The sequence below is a fragment of the Crocuta crocuta genome, unplaced genomic scaffold (assembly GCF_008692635.1).
Source record: "Crocuta crocuta isolate KB4526 unplaced genomic scaffold, BGI_CrCroc_1.0 scaffold124, whole genome shotgun sequence".
Classification (NCBI taxonomy): Eukaryota; Metazoa; Chordata; class Mammalia; order Carnivora; family Hyaenidae; genus Crocuta; species Crocuta crocuta.
In genome coordinates, this window is record NW_027551573.1 from 1,701,210 (window position 1) to 1,726,184 (window position 24,975).

General features: G+C 53.7%; 1 protein-coding gene across 1 annotated transcript in view; it reads left to right on the top strand.

Moving 5' to 3' along the window:
- CNGB1 (cyclic nucleotide gated channel subunit beta 1) overlaps nt 1-24,975 on the top strand; it is a 72,181-nt gene that overhangs the window by 18,416 nt on the left and 28,790 nt on the right. The window contains exons 13-18 of the mRNA XM_077751247.1: nt 5,673-5,835; nt 6,768-6,851; nt 12,625-12,712; nt 13,393-13,429; nt 19,208-19,367; nt 23,204-23,311. Coding sequence (XP_077607373.1) covers nt 5,673-5,835; nt 6,768-6,851; nt 12,625-12,712; nt 13,393-13,429; nt 19,208-19,367; nt 23,204-23,311 — 640 coding nt within the window. The remainder of the gene's footprint in view (nt 1-5,672; nt 5,836-6,767; nt 6,852-12,624; nt 12,713-13,392; nt 13,430-19,207; nt 19,368-23,203; nt 23,312-24,975) is intronic.

A 24,975-nucleotide genomic window follows, 5' to 3' on the forward strand; every position in this document is an offset into this window, starting at 1 on the left:
TGTCCTAGGCTGGAATAGCCCCGCCAGGCTGATGGTGGCCTTTATGAGCACCCTGAGGGTGAGGACAGCCGCCCTGAGGGTGAGGATGGCCATCTCAGCCTGGAGCCCAGACAGGCCAGTTGCCCAGGCAGTTGGGGTCTGGCAGAGTGGCCGTGGGAGGAGGTGGGATTTCTATGATCATGACAGTGTCGTGAGGGGTAGGCTTCAGAGCAGGGCTTGCTCGGTCTCATGGAGTCTGCGCAGAGCAGGGGCCCCCATGGCCGTTGGGGCTGGCAGAGACACGGAGATGTGCCCAGGGTCACAGAGCAAGTAGCCACAGAGTGGCGAGTAGCATCCAATGGCCTGGCAGCCATTGTCAAGGTTAAAGGAACAGAAAACGTTCTATGGAGCACAGCTTCCGGAGTGGGGGCCACCAAGAGCTCTGACAGCGGAGCCCCTGGCCCTGTCCTCTCTTCCTCTCGGCTCCTCTGGAAGGAGGCGGGGTGCTCAACCGGCCGGAGACAGGGCCTCCCCGTGAGCCCGGAGTGTGTGGCTTGTGGGTGGGCTCTGGTGTGTTAGCTCCCCAGATTCTGCCAGAACAAAGGACCACAAACTGGGTGCCTTTGAACAGCAGAATGTGTTCTCTCACAGTTCAGGGTGCGGAAACCCCAACTCGAAGTCCTGCGGAGGGGGAGGTCGGCTCTTCCCAGTGCTCTAGGGAGAAACCCTCCCATCCTTCTCTCCTGGCTTCTGGTGACTGCTGGCCGTCCTCCGGCCCCGTGGCTGCTAGCTGGCCTCCACTCGTTGCCTTTTCCCTCGTGTCGGTCTCTCCTTCCTCTCACACACACACCAGCCGTGGATACAAGGCCCACCCCAAATCCACGATGAGCTGCTCTTGAGGTCCTTTAACTAATGACATCTGCAAAGCCCCTATTTCCAAATGAGGCCACATTCACAGGTCATAGGGATCAGGACTGAATATATGTTTTGGGGGGACACTATTCAACCCACTCTGTGGGGTGACCCCAAGGGGCTGGGGGGTGAGTTCCTTCTCCTGTTGCTGACTCTGCCCCCCGCCTCCCTGCCCTTTCATCATTCATGTACCTGCCCATTCATTCCCTCCGCCTGCCCACCCAGCCACCCACCCTTCTGTCTTGTTTCAGGCGTGGCGGCAGCGGGGGGCCTCTGAAACAAGAGAGAAGGGATCCTGGGAGAGCGCGGATGGACAAACAGACGGATGAATGGAAGGAGAGAAGGGTGCCCTGAAGACCTGCAGGGGAGGGGGAAGAGATGGCCATTGACCCATGCCCTCCTTGAACAGTGTCCCCCTTGCCATTCCCCATGCTCCCTGGCAAAGTGAAAGGAGCCAGTCCCGCAGCCGCTTCTCTGAGACCAAGGCCCCTTTCCACGGAAGCCAGGGAAGGGCAGCCAAGGGCAGCCTGTGGGACTTGGGCCACACAGCAGACACCAGACGGCTGTGGGAAAGCCTGTGGAGGACTCCCTTTGAGAGGCTGCCCGTACAACCCTCAGCGTGGTACCTGGTACACAGTTGGTGCCCCAAAGGGGCACAACTTTTCCCGGAAGAGGATCCCCTGAGGCTTGGCTGTGTTCGCTCCCTGGAAGAGTTGGGGTCCGCCAGTGGACAGCAGCACAGGCCCTCGGTGACATTAAAAAGCATAAATGAGCACATCAACGCTGCGACTGCATGATGTCATTGCTTCGGACGAAGCTAAAATGAGTACTTAGGTTTGAGCAGTGGTTGGGTTAATGTGGCCCCTGGTACTGGGGTGTCAGGAAGGAGGAGTTCGCCAGGGACCCTGATATCCAGCTGGCCCACAGATGTCTGTGTTTGGGGCAAGGAGTGATTTTAAATAATAGAATTAGTTGCCAACATCTAAAAATGAGGAGGCTTTGCACTGGATGAGTCTGGCTTGTCTTAGAAACTGGGAATTCCCAGCTATGATAGACCCGTGCCGTGCTTGTGAGGGCAGGCTGTGCATGTGCCCCTTCACCCATAGTGCTGTCTCCCTGGCTACCTACACCTTTGTCTTTGAGACCCTTGAGGTCCCCAGCTGGCGGTGAGGGGAGAGCAGCTCCAGAGAGGGAATAAAGTGAGCAAATGCCTGGAAATGGGAGAGAGAGTGGTGGGCACCTCAGCAAATCCTGAGCTCTTGATGCAGAAGGTAAAGCCGGAGAAGGTGGGGCCTGGGATGCCTGGGTGGCTCAGCCAGTTAAGCATTTGACTCTTTATTTATTTTTTAATGTTACAGAGCCTTTTTATTTATTATCGTTATGATGATATTAGGGTTTGTAAGAATGTTTGGTGACAGTAAGATCTCTGAGCTATGGGTTGTAGAACAGGTGTGCCCTAATTTTGTTATGTTCCATAATAAGTTTTTCCCCTTTATAACTTACTCCCGAAATTTCAAAGCTAAGAATGTTAGAGTAGATCAGGGATGTTAAAGTTTTATGTGCAGTGAACTTTAAAGAATCTGATGAGAGCTCCAGTATAAAATATACTAGTCCCTAGTCCCTCTTTACGGGCAGAGGATACAGTCTAAGACCCCCAGTGGATGCCTGAAAGTGCATAGCACTGAACCCTCTATAAACCCCCATTTTTCCTATATGTACATACCTGTGATAGAGTTCAGTTTATGAATTAGGCACAGCAAGGGAGGGGCGCCTGGGTTAAGCATCCACACCTTGATTTCAGCTCAGGTCATGATCTCACAGTTCGTGAGTTCAAGCCCTACATCAGGCTCTGTATGGACAGTGCAGAGCCTGCTTGGGATTCTCTTTCTCCCCCTCTCTCTGCCCCTCCCCTGCTCTCTCTCCCCCTCTCTCTCAAAATAAATAAATAAACTCTAAAAAATAAAAAAATTAGGCACAGCAAAAAATTAGTGACTAAATAATAACAAAATAAAACAATTATAACAATATATTGTAAAAAAAGTTATGTGAATGGGATCTCTCCCTCAAAATATCTTATTGTACTGTACTCCCCTTCCTTCTTGCAGAAGCGTCCTACTCTTGATTTTGGCTCAGGTCATGCATCCCATGGTACATGAGATCAAGCCCTGCCGTGGGCTCTATGCTGACAGCTCAGAGCCTGCTTGGGATTCTCTCTATCTCTCTCTCTCTCTCTTCCTCTCTGCCCCTCCCCCATACACATGTGCTCTCTTTCTCTCAAAATAAATGGCTAAACATTAAAAAAAAAAAAAAAAAAAGGAAGGTAGGGCCTGATCTTACAGGCCACAGACAATGAGGAGCCACTGAAGGTGGTTGAGCGGGGACCTGACTTTGCAAAGACTACCCTGAGGCCAAGCAAGCATTGGAGGCAGAGAAAGCAATCGAAGCAGGGGTTCTTGAACTTTGGGCCACATCCAAAGCATCTAGCACCCAGGCGTGCCAGAGAGGATAATCCAGAACTTGGGCTTTGCCGGCAACCCTGGGGTCGGTGCGGGCCCTGACCTAGAATTTATGCCTCCAGCATCCCTATTTGTTGATCTTGGAAACAGGAGCTTCTTTCTCAGAAGGAGTTGATGATCTTCACTGCTGGAGCCAGAACCGCACTCGGTCGCCCTGGGGGACATCCCAGGCTGGCGGAGAGGATGCTGGCCAGGAGGTGGCAGGGCAGTGAGGGACTCCGGGAGCAAAGTTTCAGGCCCTGTGGAGCCGGAGTTTCCGTGTGAGCTGGAACACCCCCAGTGCTTCGGTGGCTCCATCGGGACCCAGGCGCAGGGCGCTGGGAAGCCCGGGGAGCTGTGACTCAGCCTACCCAGAGGCTCTCAGGGCTCCGCCTGGCCTGCAGGGAGCTCTGCCCCTGGGCCTGTGTGGCCGAGGAACCCGTACCTGCCCTTCCCCTCTGGCACCTGGCCACCAGCCTCTTCTCAGAGCCGTAGAATCTCCAGCTGTAAAGTGGGGACAGTGTAGGGCATGGCTTGGAGACCTGGCACAGAAATGAAAGGAGGAATAGCTTGTAAAATGCTTCCACAACAAACAGTATCTAAAGAGAAAGCGAGGGTGCCAACAGACAGCATCAGCTCTGCAGGACACCAAAGGCTGGGCTGGTGCAGCGCCCATCAAGGAGCAGCTGCTCATGCAGGGTGGGGGTGGGGCATGTTTATCGCCTGGGGTAGCGCCCCAGGGAGTCAGGAGTCATGAGACCTGGCGATGCTTCTGACATCCTTTGTGGACTTGGGCAAGTCATCAGCCTCTGTGAGCTGGCCCTGCGCTTTATAAAATGGCCAGAGTACTGTTGTCACTGTGCTGTCCCCATGCAGGGTTGCTGTGAAAGCTCATGAGCTCAAGAGCCAGGGGGTGTTTGTTCTGTCCCCTGTATGCCAGATGGGGACTTGAACCCCAAGTGGCTGCTCAGGGCAGAGATGACACACCATTACTGGATGGCAGTCTAGAATGACACGTCTGACGTGGCCCACCACTGGATTCGGGCCACACTTGGATGAGCCTCCCGGGCCAGACCCCAGGGGTGTTTGTAGGACTGGAGGAGTCAGGACCAGCGCCGAAGAGCCTGGTTCAGGGTGCGTGTGGGGGATTTCCCTGGAGGGCAGGCGGGTGCTTCTCTGTGAGGCAGGAAAAGGTCTGTACGGGGGAGCCCGGAGGCAGGAGTGCGGGAGGCAGCTCTTGGAGAGCAGACAGCCTTGTGCCTGGCACATGGGACACACCTATAAAAGAGGGTGTGAACCTGTGTCTCAGTTCACAGGGAAATAAAATGGGGGAGGGGATAACAATTATTCCCACCTCAAGAGGTTGGTGTGAGGACTCATTGAGTTAATCCATGTATATCATTAAGCACAGGATCAGGAACATAGTATGTGCTCAATGAATGTAGCTGCCATTATATTATTATCATTTTTTCTACACCATGAACAACAACTTCCAAAGTCACAGGATAAGACTTGAGACCAACTCCCATTTAAAGTCACTGTTTATAATTTCATGCTTGGCTTAAGGGCCACCAAGATCCTGGAGCTTTTTGGGAGCGCCTGGTATCCAGGCAGTCTCCTCTCTTCTCCCCTTCCTCTTGACTGGGGAGGACTTAAGTTCCCGATGAGACTCCCCGGCACCCACTCTTGCCGAGCTCACAGCCCCACACTGTTTGCATTGTCAGGGACTTGAGTACGTGGAGAAATAGAGAACATGACAGACTCCCATCTGAAGGTGGGACCATCTCTGCCAGGAGGTCAATCCCCTTAGCAGCTGGAGCCTCTAGGCCCAGAAGGGAAGGCTCCTTGAAATGGGTGCTGAGGTTATGAGCATGTAGTATACAGGCAGGAGGCAGGCCTCTCTATTCCTAGGGGTCACCTTGCACCTGGATGTGCCAAGGCAGACCCCAAGCCCGGATCTTCCATATCTCCTGCGGTGCTGTGCTTAGAGCATTGTTTCTAGCCCTGCACAAACCTCCAAGAACGGGGGCCTAAGGAGATGCAAAGGCTAACTGTAGTTGAAGCTCTATCTCAAGAGGAAAAAGGGAGCAAATGACCAGAAGGAGACGGGGTGAACGATCATGGGCTTCAGCCTGTCACTTGAGCACTGATCTGGCTGCTGGTGGTTCTGTGGATAGCAGTGCTGTTTCTGCTGCTTGGCTGAGAGCCGGCCCACGGCTGGTGATGGCCAAGGCCCCCTGCATGGTCCCTGGGACTCAGAAGCCCTGTGCCCTGTGTCCCCTGCAGTCTGCATCCTCCCTGGAGGCCAGGAGGAGCCCGATCTCGTCCTAGAAGAGGTTGACTCTCACTGGGAGGAAGACGAGTATCAGGACCGGGGCCCCAGTCCGCAGGGCACAGAGGCGGCTCCAGCCTACGAAGAGAAGGACGAGGCCGTGGAGGAGATGCCCAGGTGGGAACCACAGAAAGCCCTGGAAAAAATGATTGTTTAGAAAGATAACAGGCACGTGGTACAGAATCCCAAATGTATCAAAGGGCATAGAACAGGAGCCAAACCCACCTCTATTCCTTCCTCCTCCTCCCTCGCCCAGACATCCAGTCCTCTCCCTGTGAATAGAGACAGTGGCTGCCAGTTTCTTCTGTGCTGGTCCAGGGAGCATCTGACCATTTACAGGCACTGTTCCTTTTTTTTTTTTTTTTTTGCAAGAAGATAGCATATCACATGCACCTTCCTATCTGCACCTTGCTCTCTTCATTCAACAGTATACCTTGAGGCTTTTCTGACTTCAGTGCATAGAGATCATCCACAGTTTTGTTTTTTTTTAACAACTGCATAGTATTCTATCCTGTGGATGTGCCAGGATTTATATACATTTATGGTTGCAAAATTTTGTTATTATAAACAATTTTGCAACAAAGTCTTGCACGTATGTCCTTGCACATGCACGTGAATAGGCCTGCAGGAAAAATTTGCAGAAGGGGGGCTGCAGGGTCATTGGGCATGGGAACGGGTAACTGGTAGTGACCGCCCGCTTGTCCTCCGTAGGGGCAATGATCTTTGTTCCCTCTAGTGATCTTGGTGATTACCCCTCAAGCTGGGAGGTCTCAGGTCCTCAGGCCCATGACCTACATCGTAAAGGTGGGGAAACAGGCCCAGAGGGGCTCAGAGGCTGATGTAGGATGGTGGAGGCTGAGCTAGGCCCCTCATGCCGTGGACAGGCCTTGCTTCCAGAGAGAGCCTGAGGTTGCTCCAGTGGAAGTGACCTTCCCCAGGTCAAGTCTTGGTTGAGATTTTCAGGTCTGGTCTCAGGGGACATGGGACATGAGGTGGACTGGGGGTGGAGCTGTATGTGGGCTCACCTCCTGCTTCTGATCTCAACTCAGGGAGCTGCCCCAGATTCAAGAGGAGGAAGAAGAGGAGGAAGAAGATGGAGAGGAGGAGGAAGAAGAGGAGGAGGTGGAGCCCAAGTAAGGGACTTGTGTGTTCTCAGTCCTCCCTACATGGGATGGCCCGGGACGGGGTGGGGACTTTCAGGGTGGGGGAGCTCCTTCCTTTGTTCTGTGCTGTGTGCTGCTGGGTGCTGACCAGAGATTAGGGGCAAGATGGGGGTCCCCCATCGTGCTCAGAATGACCCGGGGCTCATATTGCTCACCACTTAACACTCCGCAGACTTATACACACACACACACACACACACACACACACACACACACACACACACCAGAACACAGCCTCCTCGGGGGGTGGGGAGGGGGGTATTGTGCTCACTCCCATGTCCCTAGATTTGGCAACAGGTGCCAAATAAATGTCGGTTGAATGCATGGATGGATGAGTGGTCGGGCCCATGCAGGGCACCCATAGCCCCCTGTAATTAACCAAACCAAGACACAGGGCTGTGTCCCCCTCCGCACCATCCATGACGGTCCCATGGGGGCCTTTGAAGGTCCCATGGGTGTCCTGGATTCTGCCCTACTCCCCATTCATGGTTGTTCTCCACCCACATCCATAAAGATTTCAACACGAACACAGAGAGAAGTCAGTGAGAAGAAAAGGAGATCAGAAACCACTAACAGGTATAATCGCCAAACTGCATCTTAATTATCGAAACCACTAAAAACAATCATTCTGTGACACGATGTAGGTGCTAATTAACACAACGGCAATCATATTATAATATATAAATTCATTAAGTCGACATGCCGTACGCCTAAAATCCACACAATGTTATATTGCAAACATATTTCAATAATTAAAAAAACACCACTGAGAGGAAGATGTTTAGCCATGTGGGATGGACAGACAGAAGGACAGATGGAGAGGGGCGTACATGGGGAGATGAAGAGCGGGTGGTTGGGCCTGAGCATGGAGTCAGGGGCGAGAGGTTGGCGATGCAAAGTCAAGAGTCTGGTCGTGTGGATGGAACTGGAAACTGCGGGGCTGGAGGAGATACTGGGAAGCCAGTGTGGACAGAGGAGACGCCCAAAGGCCAGAGCAGAAAGGCCCGAGGAGGAGGTGCCCATGAGGAGAGTGGAGGAGGAGAGTATCCTGGTGGGTTTTGAACAGGAGGGAGTGGTTTGCTAACTCAAAAGCAGCCTGCATGTCAGGGACAGTGACACTGCAGCTGGTGGACATGGGGGGAGATGATGCTTCAGAGGCCAGGGGCCAGATTGTGAAGACTTTGGACTTTCTTTCTCAAGGGCAATGGGGAGCCATTGAAGGTTGGTGAGCAGGGAGATCCAGATGTGATCTGGCGGCTGCACTGTGAGGAGACTGAGGCAGGGAGGCCTATGAGGAGGCTGTTATCATGGGGCAGGCCAGGCTGATTGAATCTGCCCCTTGCATTATTCCCTGTCTGTCACTGTGCTCTCTGTGGTGCCCCTGGCCCACACCCGTCTTCCCTGACCTGGCCTGAGGCACGGGCTCTGCTCCTCCTGGCAGAGTGACCTGGGCGAGTGCATGCTGCACAGAGCCTCCGCCTCCGCGTCTCTGGAGCGGGGCTACCAACACCCCTGCAGAGGGGTCACAGGGCCTGCTGGGACCGGGCGTACTGGGACCTGACCCATAGTGAGTGCCCCAGCAAAGGTAGTGGATGTTCTCAGCCCTGCGGAGGGTCACTGTCAGTCCCAGTCGGGAAATAGTTACACCGTGAGACAACACAGGACTTCGGGGCTGGAGGCCTGCTCGGTGTCATCTGCTTTAGGTCCACATTTCCCTAGTTCACATGGAATTTTTTCATCCTTGGCAGGAGACCACATGGCTACTTGCTTGCCTCCAGTGATGGGGAGCTCACGACCTCTTGAAGGCTATCCATTCCATCCATATACACCTGTAACTTATGAGATTATTTCTTCCACCCAAAATAAACGTGCTTCCCTATGGTTTCTGTAACCCAGTCCGAATCCTGCCCTCTGGGCCCCCCAGAGCCAGGCTGCTCTCACTGACAGGTGACGGCCCTTCTCCTGGGTGAAGACTTCAGTGCCGCCTAGCTTTGTTAGTGCTGGTTTGTTAGTGCTGCTGGTGGGGAGTTGTCTCCCGACTGAACCTATGTGCCCACATGTAGGCCTGAAAAACCCTTTATATGCTACTGCTGTTGAGCTGAAATACCCCCTAAAGACCAGTGATTTAGTGTACTCACATGCACGTGCACCAGCTATGCACGTGTTCTCAGTGTGTGGTACACACAGGTACACACACATGTATCTGCACAACACAGACACAGACACGCAGGCTGGGTTGGACACCCACTTGTATGCGCGGGTATGCACACACTCATAGCCATGCACAGCCTGCACACACACACATACAGCACACTTGGTCACATGTTCACATGCACAGGCACATTGGTACACACTTGCCCATAGGCACACAGTGCCCTGCATGCACGCGCATGCACACAAGCACATGTATACAGTTTCCCACAAACGCTGCAAGCACACAATATTCACACAAATGTTTACCCAGAGTTTTAAACTGGAGAGGGGGGGACTTTTGGGCCCCGGGGCCCTGGACAGGGACGTGGGCCCTGGGTGAGAGAGTGGAGTGATTCCAGGGCCAGGGCCAGAGGGTGTCAGGCATGGGCAAGCGGACTGGGCTGTCACTGGCTGGGGAAGGAGGCTCTTGGCCAGCTTTGCGGAAGCACAGGGGTTACTGGTGACGTGCGCAGGCCCTGGTAACAGGCAGATGGTCGCCTAGCGACCTGGTCTCTGCCAGCAACAGCTCGGCTTTTCCTAGCAACCGCAGCCTTTTGGTCCCCACCTGCCCTCCCTGGGGGCATTTCTGCAGAGTTCCCTGCACGCTCCCTCAATCTGATCAGAAGCAGGAAGGATCAGTGACTCATCTGCTACCCAAGCCACACTGGCTCCAGAGCTGGCCTGGCAGGCTCAGGGCTGGCCCGGGTCCTCCACATTCTCTACCTGTGGGCACCCGGCACGGGGCTTGGGATGAATACCCTCGCCCCCAGCTGAATTACTGCATCATGGGCGTCCTTGTCGGCAAAGACAGCGAGACCCAAGTAGGTGGCTGCTTCTTCCTAGGGGCTCCCCTTCCTTCTTTCAGAGTGGGGGGTACCTGGCGAGGACCTTAGCTAAGGGGCACAGCCTGCTGGGTGACTTGGGGGAAGAGGAGCAGGATGGGAAACTCTTGGCTACTCCCTGCACTTTAAACTTGGATGGCCGGGTCGGGGGGCCTTCCGGGTGCCCACCTCGGCGAGTCTGTGTGATCCTCCACTTGGAAATCTCTGCGATTTAGGAAGTTTCTAGAAGTTAATGGCCTGATGCTTCTGGGCCGGGCAAGAGGGGGCCTTGGGCACACTGCTGACCAGGAACAACATGGCTTCGGGCTCATAGCTCCCCAGACAACCCCTGGTGGTCCTGACGGGGCCACAGGAGGGCTCATCAGGTGTCTTGATAGCTGGAAATGATGGTACAAGATGTTCCCCAATCCACGTGGGTGATTCAGAGCTCTTCAGGGTGTCCCCTCCTCTAGTTAGTAACAATAATGGCAAGAACAACCACGACAGCAGCAGGTGTTTGAGTAACACTTGTTTTCTCTGCCAGACTCTGGGCGCTTATTATTAATCCCGTTTCACAGATGGGAGAACTGGGGCTCAGAGACAGTACCCTACATGTCCAGGGGGGGCGCTGCCAGCAAGTGCAGTGTTGGGACCAAAGCAAACACTTGGTGCCCCAGACAAGGGGAATTGCTTATCCGTGATGACAGATTGAGGGTCAAGAATGACACCAGATATGGGAAGTCTTCTTGACTTTCATGAGAGTCTCACTGGCCCTTCTGACCTCCCTCAGATAAGTCAGGCCATACAGACTGGGCACGTCCTACCTATTTGACAGATGGGCAAACAGAGGCAGCCGGAGGGCTTCCCAGTGATGTGCTCAAGGCCAGACAGTGATTTCCTGGTCTGACTCTGGAATAAGCAAGACCCCACTGGACTGTGGTGGTTCATTTCCTGGGCTTCTGTGTTCTGAGAACTGGGAAGGGCATAGTTCCCACGATACTTTTAGGAGCCTTCAAGCACATTTTAATTTCTTTTTAAAATCAGACACCAAAATGAACTTTTTGATAGAAGAGAATGTTTGAATATATAATAATAACATATGGACCTTTGTATAAATGCAGTCACAGAATATAATTTTTATTATACTTTTAAGGAGAAAGAGGCCTACAAAGACTTAAAGTGCCCAGGATCCATGAAAGTCCTCATGTGCCTTGTTTTTGTGACTCGAATCTCTTTAAGAGAAATCTGTTTCTTCTTGGGCAGAGTGGGGAGTATGACACTGACAGCTGAGGCTCCTTTGGAAAGAAGTATCTATGTAATGAAGGGAAATGAAGTGAGTTGGGTGCTCAGGTCTCAGGACCCTGGCCTCACTCCTTTGTGTCACATAGGGCCATGTCGATGCTCAGAGGCGGGCAACCAAGTATCACATACATGGCCTTGAGGCTCAAAGACGCTTGTGCTTTATTTGCCTTGTGCCAGCTGTGTGACCGTGGACAAGCCATCTGCTCTCTCTGTGCCTTCGATTGCTAAGCTGGGACCAGTCACAGCCCAGCCTCTCAGGGTTGTTTGGGTGAGGGTATGAGGAGCGACAGCCCATGGGGGCTGCTGTGACAGTGTGATTGCCGACTGATGCCTGCTGCTGTCTCCAAACCGACTGGGGCTGCAGTTCTGTCCCCACCTCCTCACCCACTTCAGGAGGGCTGAGGCTTGGCCCTCTGGGGAGAAGGTAGTGAATCCTGGTTTTCTGGATGTCAGACAGAACACCCTCCACAAGCCCTCGCTGCCAGAGGGCGGGGGTAGGGTGGGCCACTAGGAACCAGGATCCGATTCTAACTACAAAAGTCACATTGCCTCCTGGTTCTGAGTCACCATTTTAACCCAGAGACTGCACACAGGCATCTAAGGGCCCAGTTGTTAAGCTTCTAGCCTATCTACAAGCTAAACTGTTTGTCTACATATTGCTATGAATATATTAACTTGGATTAATTATCAGCATCTGAAGATTGGAGATTCCGCTTTTAAAACATGTACTTCAGGCTCCTCTTGAAAATCAGAAGATTTTTCTAAGCCAAGTGGGTTGCTGCCTCAGATGGGCACAGATTCTCTAACCATAGCCCTCCCTGCGCCCCTGGCCCCTGTCACCCAGGTGTGCCCGGAGCCTGGGCCAGGGATTCCCCAGACCTCCAGCGGCCATAGTGTGGCTCTGGCCTCAGGGTGTGGAAAGAACCGGGGCCTGCCTTTGAGGTTTGTGAGTCTGCTGTGTGATTTTGGCTAGGTCACATTACCTCTCTGGGCCTCTCTTTTCTTATACCCCCTGCCCTGCCTGGATCACCAGAGCTTCCTGGAGGCTCGCAGAGGGAAGTGCCAGCAGTTCTTCCCTTTGTGCTCTTTGGTCACAGAGGACAGTTCCTCAAACCACCCACCACACTTTTCTTTATACATCCTATCCCCCCTTCCAGGACACCCTTCCCTATTCCTCATGGTCAGCTCATCGTCCCTGAGGTCCAGCTCCGAGGCTACCTCCTCCAGGCAGGCCTCCTGCCTAGGCAGAATTGTGGTATGCCTGTCCCGTGTGGGGAGCTCCATGAGGGTCAGGACCTATTCTTGGCCATCTTTGTGTGCTGGCTCCCAAAGCAGGGCCTGGCTCTCAGCAGGGCTCAGGAAATGTCTGACACTCCTGACGCTAGCCCTTTTCTACCCCCCCCACCCCCACCCGCCCTGGGCCGCAGTGTCCTGCTGGATAGCTGTCTGGTGGCACCGGCCAGCGAGCAGCCAAGCGGAATAGGCAGGCCCCAGGCCCCGGGGGCCGCCCACCAGGTATGGAGCCGCGCCAGGCCTCTGAGGCCTGGTGGGGGGGGGTCGGCAGAGGGGCTGAGGCTTTGTCTTCTTGGTTTACAGGCAGATTTCCAGCTGGCGAGGTGCCTGCGGACAGGGGAGCAGGGTGGTGGGCACTGGGAGGCCTCGCTTATACTGGGGGTTGGGTGGTGTCAGGAAGGGCCTGGGTGACATGGCCGTGGGTGGGGAGCGGCTGGACCCGCATGCCAAGGTCGTCACATGGTTGTGCGACCCACGCACAAGTCACCTCCCCACCCTGGGACTCGGTGGCCACCTTTGTAAAATGGGGCTAGAATCCCCTCCCCGGGACATCGCACACAGTTGTGTGCTGTGAAGGGCAGGCCAGGTGGGGAGTGCTGTTGGCGGCTGCTTTCATTGCTTGGTCCTCACACTGGGCTGCGTGAGAAGGGCCCCTATCGTAAGTGGCCAGTGCAGGTGTCGGGGCCCGGGGTCCCTGTGTGCCCTACTCTCCACGCGTCGGGGGCCACCTCCCTGGATGCCCCAGAAGGTGGGGTGGCAGAGCCTGACGGGTCAGGCAGGGCACAGAGGGCAGTCGGGGCCCAGGAAGACCTGTGAAGACAGGTCTTCCAGCAGGGTCTGGGCTGGCCTAGGGCCGGGAGGAGGTGATGGTCACAGCCCCTGTCTCACTTCCCTGTCTGCAGGAGCTTCAGGAGGACGCCGTGGCTGCCAGCCCCGAAGGTAGGTGTATGGTGGGGCTGGGGGCAGCCTGGGTACATGGGCACCCCCTTCTCCCTCCGTCCCTACACCTGTCTCACCTCAGGCCAAACCCCTCCCTGTGTGCTGCAGCCACATTAGCAGAATTTGGTGATGTACTTCTAAGGCCCCAGGGGGCGTTGAGGGAGGCTCCCGGGACCCCAGGAGGCCCGCGGAACCCCGCTCCCAGCCAAGCCCTCCTGCTGCCTCGCTGGGATTGCAGCTCTCTGAACGGCCATCTAGAGAGGGGTTGGCTGCAACGGAGCATGTCTGAGTGAAGATCAGGACCTAGGCTTGCTAAGGGCCCTCCTAGACTCCACGGTCTTGATGAGCTTTTCTTGCCTGCTGAGATCCCCAGGCTATACCCAGCACTTGGCTCTTATTTACCACTGCCACCCCCAAGCCTCAGGACTCCAGGGAGGGTGGGGCGGAGTGTAGGGGAGCCGAGGATAGCCAGGCTGGGGAGCCCAGGACCGACGGACATGGAGCCCTGGCCTCACAAGCCTCCATGTTCCTCAAGCCAGCCTGTGAGCCAGACAGACCCATTTCCAAATGAGAAAACTGAGGCTCCAAGTGCTCAGTATGTGGCTGAGTGACCACTCAGACTACATTTCACTCTTGGCTCCTCCCTCTTCCTTGCTGTGTGACCTGGAGCCAGGTGTGTGTGTCCTTTCTTAATTGTGGCTCCAATTCAAAAAAGAGCAATAATAGTCCCTACCTCATAGGGCATTCGGGCAGAGTAGGGGACAGAGTAGTAGGACAATGTGTCGAATGTCCCCAACATCATGGCTGGCACTGAGGCAGGAGGCCATGATGGGGGCCATGATACTTGTGTCCCAGGCAGCCAGCGGCTGACATGGGACTGGGCGCAGGTGTTGTGACCCCAGGTGTCCGGAACTTGCTCCCTGCCTGGTCTTTGAAAACATCTCCTATGAACTTCAACACGTGATCTGTGGGAAACGACTAAGTCTGCAGCCCACAGCGATGAATAAGACCGGGGTCACCCGGGTGCAGACTCAGGTTCTGTGGGGCTCTTCTGCCCCCTCCCCCTGGTCATCTGGAAGCAGGTGGCCTGGGACCCACACTCTGAGAAACACTGAGGCATGGCCATGTGTCTGCCGCTCGGAAGTGTGGACCTGGAGCCACCAGCTTTGGGGTCAGCAGGGAGCTGGTGAGAAATGGAATCCCAGGCTCCGCCCCAGACCTGCCGAACCAGAATCTGCATTAGATCAAGGTCCCTTGTGGTTTGTTTGCACATCGGTGTCTGAGAGGCAGTGGCCTTGAGCCCTGGTTCTCAAACATGTCTGCACATGCACAAAGTCATTTGGGGAGATTTTAAAAATCAGACGTTTCCAAACGTCCCCCAGTGATTCCAATGCAAAGCCCAGGAAATGTTCCTGCCTCTGGTTGAAAGCGGAATTCATTGAGCTCCAGGGTTTCTTTGAGATGGAAAATCCTACTGGGCCAAGAGGACGTCTGGGTTTTTTCATTTTAACCTTTTCTGTCTGAGGTGGGAGATGTTCCTGGTGGTTGGTTGACAGAGAGAGACAAGAAGTCAGGGGGCTCAGCGCTGTCCCTCAGAACTGTCATGTAGACCAGCCACACGACTTGACATTTTCGATGTTGAGTCCATGGAACGAGTGATGTTCCAGGCTTCGGACGCAGCTGCTTCAAGTGCAGGCGGGCACCGGCTGGCCTGAGTTGGCACGGGAGGGGGGAGCCTGCCTACGTGCCTCCTCCGACCCTGTGTTCGATGTTGCAGTGCCTAGGGTCCCACATCTGCCAAGGCCCCCCGGGCCCCAGCACCATGGCTAAACCAAGCCAGGACATGGAGCTGAATCGCCTGGTTCGCGACCAGCCGCCTGGCCAGGTGGCCCCAGGGCTTGCCCCCCCAGTCCTGGCAGAGCACCTCCCCAATGTGCCCAGCTACCGCCCCTCCATCACCCGCATCCCTGTCCTCACCACCCGGAGGACGGCCTTGTCCAACTCCAGCTTCGCCAGGGAGACCAGGAGCTCCGTCCGTCGCCTAGGTAGTGTGATCTCGTGCACCCAGCATGCTCGTGCCCGTGATGTGTGCTTCTGCATGGCTAGGGCTGTTTCCCGCATGGGTGCCTTGGTCAAGGTGTGGGGCTGCCAGTTGAATTCATGGAAAGCCACCATCTTTTCCTGTTGATCGGTGTCTTCATCTCGCTGTGTGGTGACTGAAGGGGTATTTAGTCCCCCTATCTCCGTGCCTAAAATCCCACAATGAGCAACTCATTTCTTTGGGTTAAACATTGCATTCTGCAGATCATCAAATTTTCTTACAGGTAGCCACTTACACCCTAGTTTAAAGAAGTTACTAAGATCTCTAGGCCGGGAGACTTGGGTAGAGGAAGAGAATAACTTGAGGGGAGTGGGGCAGAAAAGGAAAGTGGGGGCCCATTTCAGACGGAGTCCTACTGACCTTGAGGATTTTCTGGGAGCTGGACTTTCTGAGGATTGTTGATATCTGTCTAGCAAATTCCATTTCGGGAAAGGAGAGGCCCCCATGTGTGTGCAGGCAGAGCAGGAGGAGAGGCATCCTTAGGGGCCAGGGAAGAAGGAGGGCCTGTCCGGATCTGTTTAATTGTGACAAGGTTCCTGCAGTGGCCTTTGGGCTCCTGCTGCTTGCTTCCTGATGACAGAGAACTCGGGGACATGCTGGCGCCTCTGGACCAGCCCCTGTCACTTTCGGCCTTAACTCAAGCCAGACATACCCACTCTCCCTTCTCATTTGTTTATTTTTGGATGTGCAAGGCCTCCTGGGAGGTCAGTAGACAGGTAGAACCGAACATTTCATGAGACTAGAGCCCCCACTGTCCTCCTCTCCTTGGCTTGTGATGGACAGAGAGTGGAGGTGAGGTGACACGCAGACATCCCGGCCACCAGGGATGAACCCCCAGGCAAGCCCCACATCTACTCACTCCAAACCATCCCCCAACCTCCCCCACCCCCGATGGAAGCCTTCTCCGTGTTTGCTATATTCTGTGCCAATTCTGCTTTTATTTGCTTGTTATTTCTCTTGCAGTGGATTCATTATTTTAAATTTAATTAAGTTTATTTGATCAGGAACCTTTACATTACTCTTCCAGTGGGAAACTAGCATGGCTAGCCAGCAGTAGGAGGCGTAAATAGAAATAGCCACGAATGAACTGAAAACGGAGTCGTGTTGATAGATCTGTGGGCTGAGGGCTCACACTGACGCCTGCTCTCTCGCTGCAGAGGGGGGTTAGGGTGTGTCAGAGAGGCGTTAAGGGCATGATGGCCCCAGACTGAGACTTCTCTGTGCATTCACGATCTCAAGGGAATTGATATGGGAGGCATGTCCTCATTCTATGTTTCCTCTGTTCGTCTGCGCCATCCAGAATCATCCTGTCCTCCCCGGTCCCTGGGAGCCCCACACTTGGGGACAGCAGACTGATCCAACTGCAGTGGGACCCGTGACAGTTTTAGATGCTGCAGACAAGCCACGGCCGCCTGTAGCAAGAGCATTATTCCCATTTCAGTCATGCTGCTTGGCACGGAGTGAGGTTTTGTTTAAGCAGAGGCCTCTACGTGTGTGGTCACCAGCCTCAGGAGGAAGTAAGAGCCTAAGTGCTAGAGCCAGGCCGCCTGGGTCCAAATCCTGGCCCGGCAGCAAGTTTCTTAACCTCTCTGTGCTTCAGTTTACCCACAATGTGGGGACGGTGATAACAAGGCCTCCTAGAATGGCCAGGAAGGGGGAAAGGGTGACTATATATGAAGCAGAGAGCACCAGGTGGCTCAGTGGGTTAAGCATCTGACTCTTGATTTCGTCTCTGGTCACAGTTCATGGGTTCCAGCCCCGCATCAGGCTCTGCGCTGACAGTGCAGAACCTGCTTGGGATTCTCTCTCTCCCTCTCTCTCTCTCTCTCTCTCCCCATCTCTCTCTGTTCCTCCCCAACTGTGCTCTCTCTCTCTCTCTTTCTCAGAATAAATAAATACACTTAAAAATATATATACGTATGAAGCACTAAGATTTTACTAGAACAAATGCCTGGCAGGCACATAGGAGGTGCTTCACAGTAAATATTACTATTCTCTGAACAATTTAATCGTACCATGTGATTCTCTCTATTTTTAAGTAATATTATTATTCAATGAAAGTGAAACACCGGGCTTAGGGGTTTTCCTTCCTTTCCTGGGGCCCACTGAGGGTGCAGAGTCCTGTTCAGGGTGAGGCAGGGCTGGGGGAGCCTCTGNCTGTGGCCCGGGGGCCACGCTGGGGGCAGTCTGGGGCCCCGAGCATCCCAGATGGGCTGGTGCCTGGCTGCCTCCGTGCCTCTGCCCCCCGCCCAGCTCACCTCTGGAGGTGAGGGTGGGGAAGCAGGGCGGGGTCCCCTCTGCCTCACACTCTCTCCTGCTTTCCAAAGCCTGGGGTATCTCCTTAGTCTGGCAAAACTTCTTCCTTAAGTTTTTAAAAACTTCTTCATTCTGGCTCATCCTTCCTCTGAGGGTTTCAGTTAAAGCTTTAGTGGAACAAATGCCAGCTGTCTTGCTTAGGGTCCCTCCACCAAATGTGGGGCGCCTGGGCAGCTCAGCATCTGACTTTGGCTCATGTCATGATCTCATCATTCGTGAGTTCAAGTCCCGCATTGGGCTCGCTGCTGTCAGCACAAGCCTGCTTTGTATCCTCTGTCCTCCTCTCTCTCTGCCCCTTCCCCGCTCATGCATGCCCTCTCTCTTTCTCTCAAAAATGAATAAACATTTAAAAAAAAGAAAAAAAATTTAAAAATAAAGAGAATAGGTTCTATCTGCCAAATTACACAAAGTGCTGGCTTTTCCCATGGTGGCCATTTAAAAAGGAAGTCATCCAAGTGTTTCAAAGCACAACCTCTCCCCACTTGGGGGGGGGGGTGCGCCTGCCTTGCCCGTGCCCAGGCTTGTTCTGGCCGCTCTCGAGTGGTCCCACCCAGGGATGGCAGGGAGAGGGGCATCATCTCAGCCCCTCACATCCTCTGGGCTTCACCTGGGGTGGGTGATGCAGCCTGAGGTAGGGCCACACCCAGACTCAACAGGGAGGACCTGGTTCTTGGGATGTGGGACATGGCACCAGGCCTCTTAGAGGCCAGGAGAGAGGTTGGGGTGCTCCATTTCAGGGGCTCTGGGCCTGTACAAAAACAAGGAAATACCAAAACAGATTTCCAAACAGGGCCAGCATATACTGTAAGGACAAGCTGTTATCCCTGATAGTCAGAAACTTCCAGATGTCTCTGTTTGAGGTCCTTCAAGAGTGTGAGGCCGTGTGCCTTTATCACCCCTACCTTGGGATGGGGAAGCTGAGGCCTGGAGGGAGGAAGCAGCTGAGGCGGTGCTAGGCCAGGCGCTGGGAGCTGGGCCCTCCTGGCCTCCCCCTGCCCTCTCTGGGTGCCATCCCCCAACCTCCCCTCCAAACCCCAGGGATGCTCCTCTAGGCCCAGGGAGACCAGTCTGAGATTTGGAGAGCTGGGCTCCAGGCGGGGCTCCAGAGCTTCCATGGCCGCTGTGGTGTCCTGGCTTCTCTGGCAGCTGCTGGGCGGAGGTTTGGGGTGGCCGAGCCCCACACAGGCCCCTGGGCTCTGCATTCTTGGACCCACTGGTAGAGTGCTCCTGAGGACCCCATTGGGAGGTGAGGCTTCCCAAGACCCCTCCAAGCGTGCTTTCTGCGCCTTTATGCAAGAACACAGCAAGGCCCTTGGGACCTGGCTCCCCGCCCCCCTGACTGTCCTCTCCTTCTCTCCAAGTGCCCGCTACAGAAAAGCACCCAGAAGTGCAGGTGGAAGACACCGATGCTGACAGCCGCCTCCTCATCGTGGAGAATCCTCCCTCACCCGAGCCACCACCACCTTCTTCGGCCAAATCTGACACCCTCGCCATCCCGGGATCTGCCTCAGGGACCCAAAGGTCATCTTTTATGCTTCGCTTGGGCTTTTCACTGCACTGTGCCATCTGCCTATTTGGCGGAAGGGGAGACTGAGGCCAGAGTGGGAACGCAGTGGGCACAGAGTCACTCAGTGAGTTGGTGTCAGAACTAGGACTGTGGCCCCACCTCCAGGTCCTAATCTCTGGCTTAGGACTCTATAAAGAGTTCTCCAAGGAAGTCCTGTCCCAAGTACCCTCAACTGTAGTTTAGAGGGGGTAATAAATGTAACAAGGCTAATTTCCACCTCCTCATTTTAGTATTAAACTAATGGAATGGAGATACCAAAACACACTAGATAAACAAGCACCCACAATACCGCTGCACAGAGAGCAATTTCCTTTTGCTTCCTTCTCTTCCACATCTTGTTTGGGGCCCGTGCTTTTGTGTGGTTTCAACTGAAGGGGTGGTTTGGATCACATCTCATTTAGTAAAAACCCTTTCCCATAGTGTCAGGCTGTCTCCTTAACACTCATTTATGGTAACTACGTGGCTTTTCTCCTGCTCCATCTGCCAGAGTGGACTTAACAAATACCTCTTGTTGACACTGCCCATATGGGGCTGTGGACATCTATTTGGGCTTCTGCTCTCTGTCCTTGGGCTCTTTTCTTAAAAGGGAATCCTGGTCAAGGTTGCACACATTTTTATGCTTCTTGATAGAAATTTATTGCATGATGAGAGTTGGCTTTGAACACCCAGAGCCAGGTAACTGAGGGAAGCCTTGCGTTCAGCTGTAGGCAAACTGTGAAGTGCAGTACAGCACTTTGTGAATGACTGCATTTAAGCTATAGGGGGACTGTCTGTGTTTCTCCTGCAGTGGTTGGATTGGGAGACAGTTCCTTTCTCTTGATTTTTTTAATTTTTTTTTTTTTTTCTGTTTTTACTTTTATTTGCACGTACTTTATGCAGAATTTACTCCCGGGCCATAAGTTTTTGTTTCTTCAGTTTCTTCTGGGATATCTTTTTCTTCTGTGCAACTTCCTCTTCTGGTTTAGGAACAATCTGCTCTTTTTCAGTGAGGATCATCTCAATGTGGCAGGGAGAGCTCATGTATGGGTTAATCCGACCATGAGCCCTGTAAGTTCTACGCCGCATCTTGGGGGCTTTGTTCACCTGGATGTGCTCGATGACCAGAGAATCTACATCTAAACCCTTAAGTTCAGCATTACTCTCTGCATTTTTAAGCATGTGCAGTAAAAATTCAGCACTCTTTTTGGGCCACCGACCCTGTGTCCAGCCCCACTGTTTGGCCTGGGCACACCTACCAACTCCACCATTGTAGCGTCGGAATGGAACACATTGCTTCTGCAAAGTGACATCTTTAAGATACTTGGTGGCTTTTCGGATATGCATACCCTTGATGGCCTGGGCAGTTTCACGTGTGTTCTTAAAGTGAACACGAAGATTTGAACCTCTTGATTTGCATGATTTTGTCGGGTTTTCCGGGTCAAGTGAATAGCGAACCATTTTCAGAGATCACCTCAGGCCGCTCACGGGAAGAGGAAGAGATTTTTAATTTTTTTTTTATGTTTTATTTATTTCTGAGAGAGAGAGAGAAAGAGATAGAGTGAGCAGAGGAGGGTCAGAGAGAGAGAGAGATACAGAATCTGAAGCAGGCTCCAGGCTCTGAGCTGGCTGTCAGTACAGAGCCCAACATGGGGCTCAAATCCACGAACCGTGAGATCACGACCTGAGCCAAAGTTGGACGCTTAACCGACTGAGCCACCCAGGCGCCCCTCCTTTTTCTTGATTGATCTTACTCTCGCCCATTGGTCCTTGAGTAAATTTCTCAGCTAAGGTAAAAAATGTGCCATAAGAGAGATAGCTAGATGGCTAGAGAATGTCAGCTCCGTGACAGCAGGCCCCTGTCAGGCTTTTCCTTGATTGTGGCCAATTGAGGGCTCTCTGATTTTAATGTGAAGAAAAGAGTCATGATCTCATAAAGCCTTGGAACACAGCTCACCATCCCATCAATCGTCATGTTTCATTCATTGAACCATGCCCAGAACACAAATAACAGAAGAAATGGAGCCAACATTGTTGCAGATATCTGGTCTACCTCCCTCTGTCCCTTTATACAGGCTGGGTTGGGGGTCGATATCTGGGGACAGAGAGGGTACTAGGCTCACTTGGGTATAGAATCTAAGCCCCCTGCCTTCTGTTTATGGGTTGGGCCTGTGAGGATCCTCTTGTCCCTATCATCCATTCACTCACGCACCCACTCATTCATTCACAGACATTTATCGAACATCTTTATGTGTCAGGCTCTGCTCTGGGTGCTGGGAATGCATCAAGGAGAAGCCTGACAGGGGCCTGCTGTCATGGAGCTGACATTCTAGTGGGGCCGAGATAGGCAACGAACAGGGAATTGAATAAACAAACAAGACTATTCCAGAGAGCACTGAGTTGAATATGACCGCGAGAAGCTGGGGAGGCCTCTGCCTGAGCATCTGCCGGAGTTGGCCCTGAGAGGGGAGGATTCTGATACCTGACTTGAGAGGCCAGTTGCACTGCCTATGGTCAAGGGTAGAATGAGGATTGTGGGCAACCAGTAGGTGTCCAAAAGCCATGGAAACCACAGACCCTGTCGGAGGGGTGCACAGGCAAGGCCCTGCCTCACAGCTTAGTCTTGGTGTGGGGTGAGTCCCAGCTCACCACTTAACAATGTGAGACTTAAGGCAAACCATTTAAAATTCCTGGTCCTCCATGTTCTTACCGTAAGATGGGGATAAGCATACCACCTGTCTACTAGATTGTTGGAAGAATCCAATAAACTAACTTGTGCTTAGCACAGGGCTGCACACAAGGCAGGACTGGGTGGGCCTGAGATCCACAGTCTGGGGTCTTGGGCAGCGTGTGCTCTCCTGGGCGCAGGAGGACTGAGTCTGGGTCCCACCTGTGCAAATTCCTGCCTCTGTCTCTAGGGTGTGAATTTTAATTAGAGTGTGAAAGAGGTGTGTGCATGAGTGCTGCCATCCCCGTGAGCTGGCAGAAGGTGTTGGGATAGTTTCAGAGCCTTCTGAAATAAAGGCAAGTACTGCACATCCCTCTAGAAGCCTCTGGAATCCTGAGCTGCGGTGGTTGAGGATGGGAAGGATGACAGGTGGATCCAAACCCAGAGGCCATCAGCTAAGACTCCAGTGGCTCCAAATGCAGTGCCCTGTGGCAGACTTAGACTGAATGACAGGGGGCCCTGGGGGCAGGGAGCCTGGAGCCTGGGGCTTGCCAGACGGGACTCCATGGCCCATGGATGTTCACTGTTCTGAACAGTGGCCAAGCCGCGAAGGGAGGGAGGCAGAGGTTCTAGGAGAATTAAGGCCTTCTCTGGCAGCTGGAAGGGTGGTGTGAGAGAGAACCCAGGGGGTGTGCCGGGGACACGGTGACTGGAGACCGGGATGGGAGGGCGGAAGAATATTTAAGCTGAGGGCCCACTGAGTGCTAAGTATCTCATCACGTTAGGGTAGATCTAGTCCATTTTACAGAGGGGGAACCTGAGGTGGCTCAGAGAGCTTAAGTAAGTCGCTGAGGTCACACGTTGATAGGAGGCAGCACTGGGAGGCAAGCTGGGTTTGCCTGATACCAATGCAGTGTTGTTACTTTTACACTAGGCCATTGAACAGATGTGGAGACTGAGGTTCAGAGAGTGGCTGGGCCCCTCCCTTCTTGTCTCCCTGCAGGCAAGTGAGGAGCACCAACCACCCTCTGCCCCATTCCCCACCCAAGGTTGAGCCCTGGGAGATCTGCAGGGGTCAAAGTCAGTCACTTACCCCTCTGGCCCCTGCCCTTGCTGAAGGCCCTTTCCATTTCCGTGCCCTTGCAGGAAGAGGCTGCCCTCCCAGGATGATGAGGCCGAGGAGCTCAAGGCACTGTCACCAGCTGAGTCTCCCATGGTCGCCTGGTCGGACCCGTCCAGCCCGCAGGGCACCGAGTGAGTCCGGGTTCCCAGAGAGTTGGAAGCCTGGGTGGGGGTGAGCACACAAGAGGAGGTGACTGGTGGGGGAAAGGTACGGACATTTTTAAAACCCTCCACCGTAACTTTGCCAGTGGCTTCCGAGCAGTAAGACAGGGCTGGGTCTCCTGTCCAGGCTGCTTCTAGCCGGCCTAAGAGTTCTTTAAAATCCATAGAATGCACTGGGACCCTGTTCCCAACAGTACTCAGAGAGGCAGGTGTCTCTGCACGGACACTTCGTTGTGAAGGAGGGGCTTCTGGCCCACAGGCAGAGGTTGGCTGCTGGCTGTAAACCCCTGAGAAGGTCAGCAGGTACGGTAAGGACCACAGGGACCTGGAGGAGTCTGAACGCAGGGAGCTTGTTAAAAAGACAGATTCCCAGGCCCCGCCCAGCTCTGCTGGATTAGAACCTCAGAGTGTGCCCTGGGGATTCACATCATCACAAGCCTCCAGGTGGTTCGGATGTACTGGTCCGTGGAACAATGTTTAGAGGTCATGGTAAGGGCATTGGGACCTGGGTCTCTGACATCTAAGGACTGGGGCAATGGGAGATGTTTTCCTGGAGATTCTGAGCTTTCTAGTTGATGATGAGTCCCCTGGCTCTGGCCTGGGATCCCCATGCTGTCCCATCATTGCTCCTGGAGTGGCCACAAGAAGCATTAGGCTTCTCTTCCAGCCCTTTCTTTTCTTTTTTTTTCCAATAATTTTATGGAGTTTGTTCCACAGAGTTGTGGAAAGTTCATAAAAGTTAAAGAAGCAGGAAAAAAACCCCAAACCTCATCCAGAGTTCCGTGGTCCATTTTAGTATGGAGTCATATCTTATGCAGTAGGGGAGGGATACAGTTAGAATTTAGTATCAGAAAACAAGGCAGAAACCAGATATAATAATAAAAATTACCCTTGAAGTCTCTTAAGAGTTCAATGTCGACATCCATGTATTAGCTAGGTAGGCTAAGCCGCTGTAACAAATAGGCCCCACAGATCCTGTGGCTTAAGCAATGAGATGTCTCATTTAGCATAATCACGTCACTAGACACATATTTCAGGTCAGTGGAGGGTTGTGCACACAGTCATTTAGGGACCCCGCTGACAGCAGTCCTGCCTCCTTCGTGTGGCTTCCGTGACCCCGCTGGTCACCCCTAGAAGGGGAGAGTGCCAGAAAAGGGGTCCAGGAGACCCATGCACACTCCCATGTGTACTCAGGTTCCCCCAGTGGGAGCTCGCCTGGCCACACGTGGGAAATGCAGTCCCTGGCGTCTACCTTCCAGTGACTACTCCCCACGGGAGAGAGTGGGTGTCCACAGCGAGCCTGTGTCTCCACCACACCTACGTGCTGTCTCTTGTCAGGACCCCACACTGCTTGTCTCCAGCCTGCTTCCTCCGGGGAGCAGAGGGGAGTGGCTGGCTTGAGTTCGGGGGCCTCAGTGTATGAACACAAATGGATGAAACACCAGTATTATACTCAGCTCCGCAAGACGGTTGCAGCGACGCTACTCGGGACAGCCCCTGCGCAGCCTGTCTCAGCCCACCCAGGGTGCTTGCCCCACCTGAGGGGAGTGTCAGGCAGACTCGCTCGCATTCATCCCCTCTCTGCCTGTCTCTCTGTCCATCTGTCTCTCTTGCTGCAAGTGCATACAGTTTAA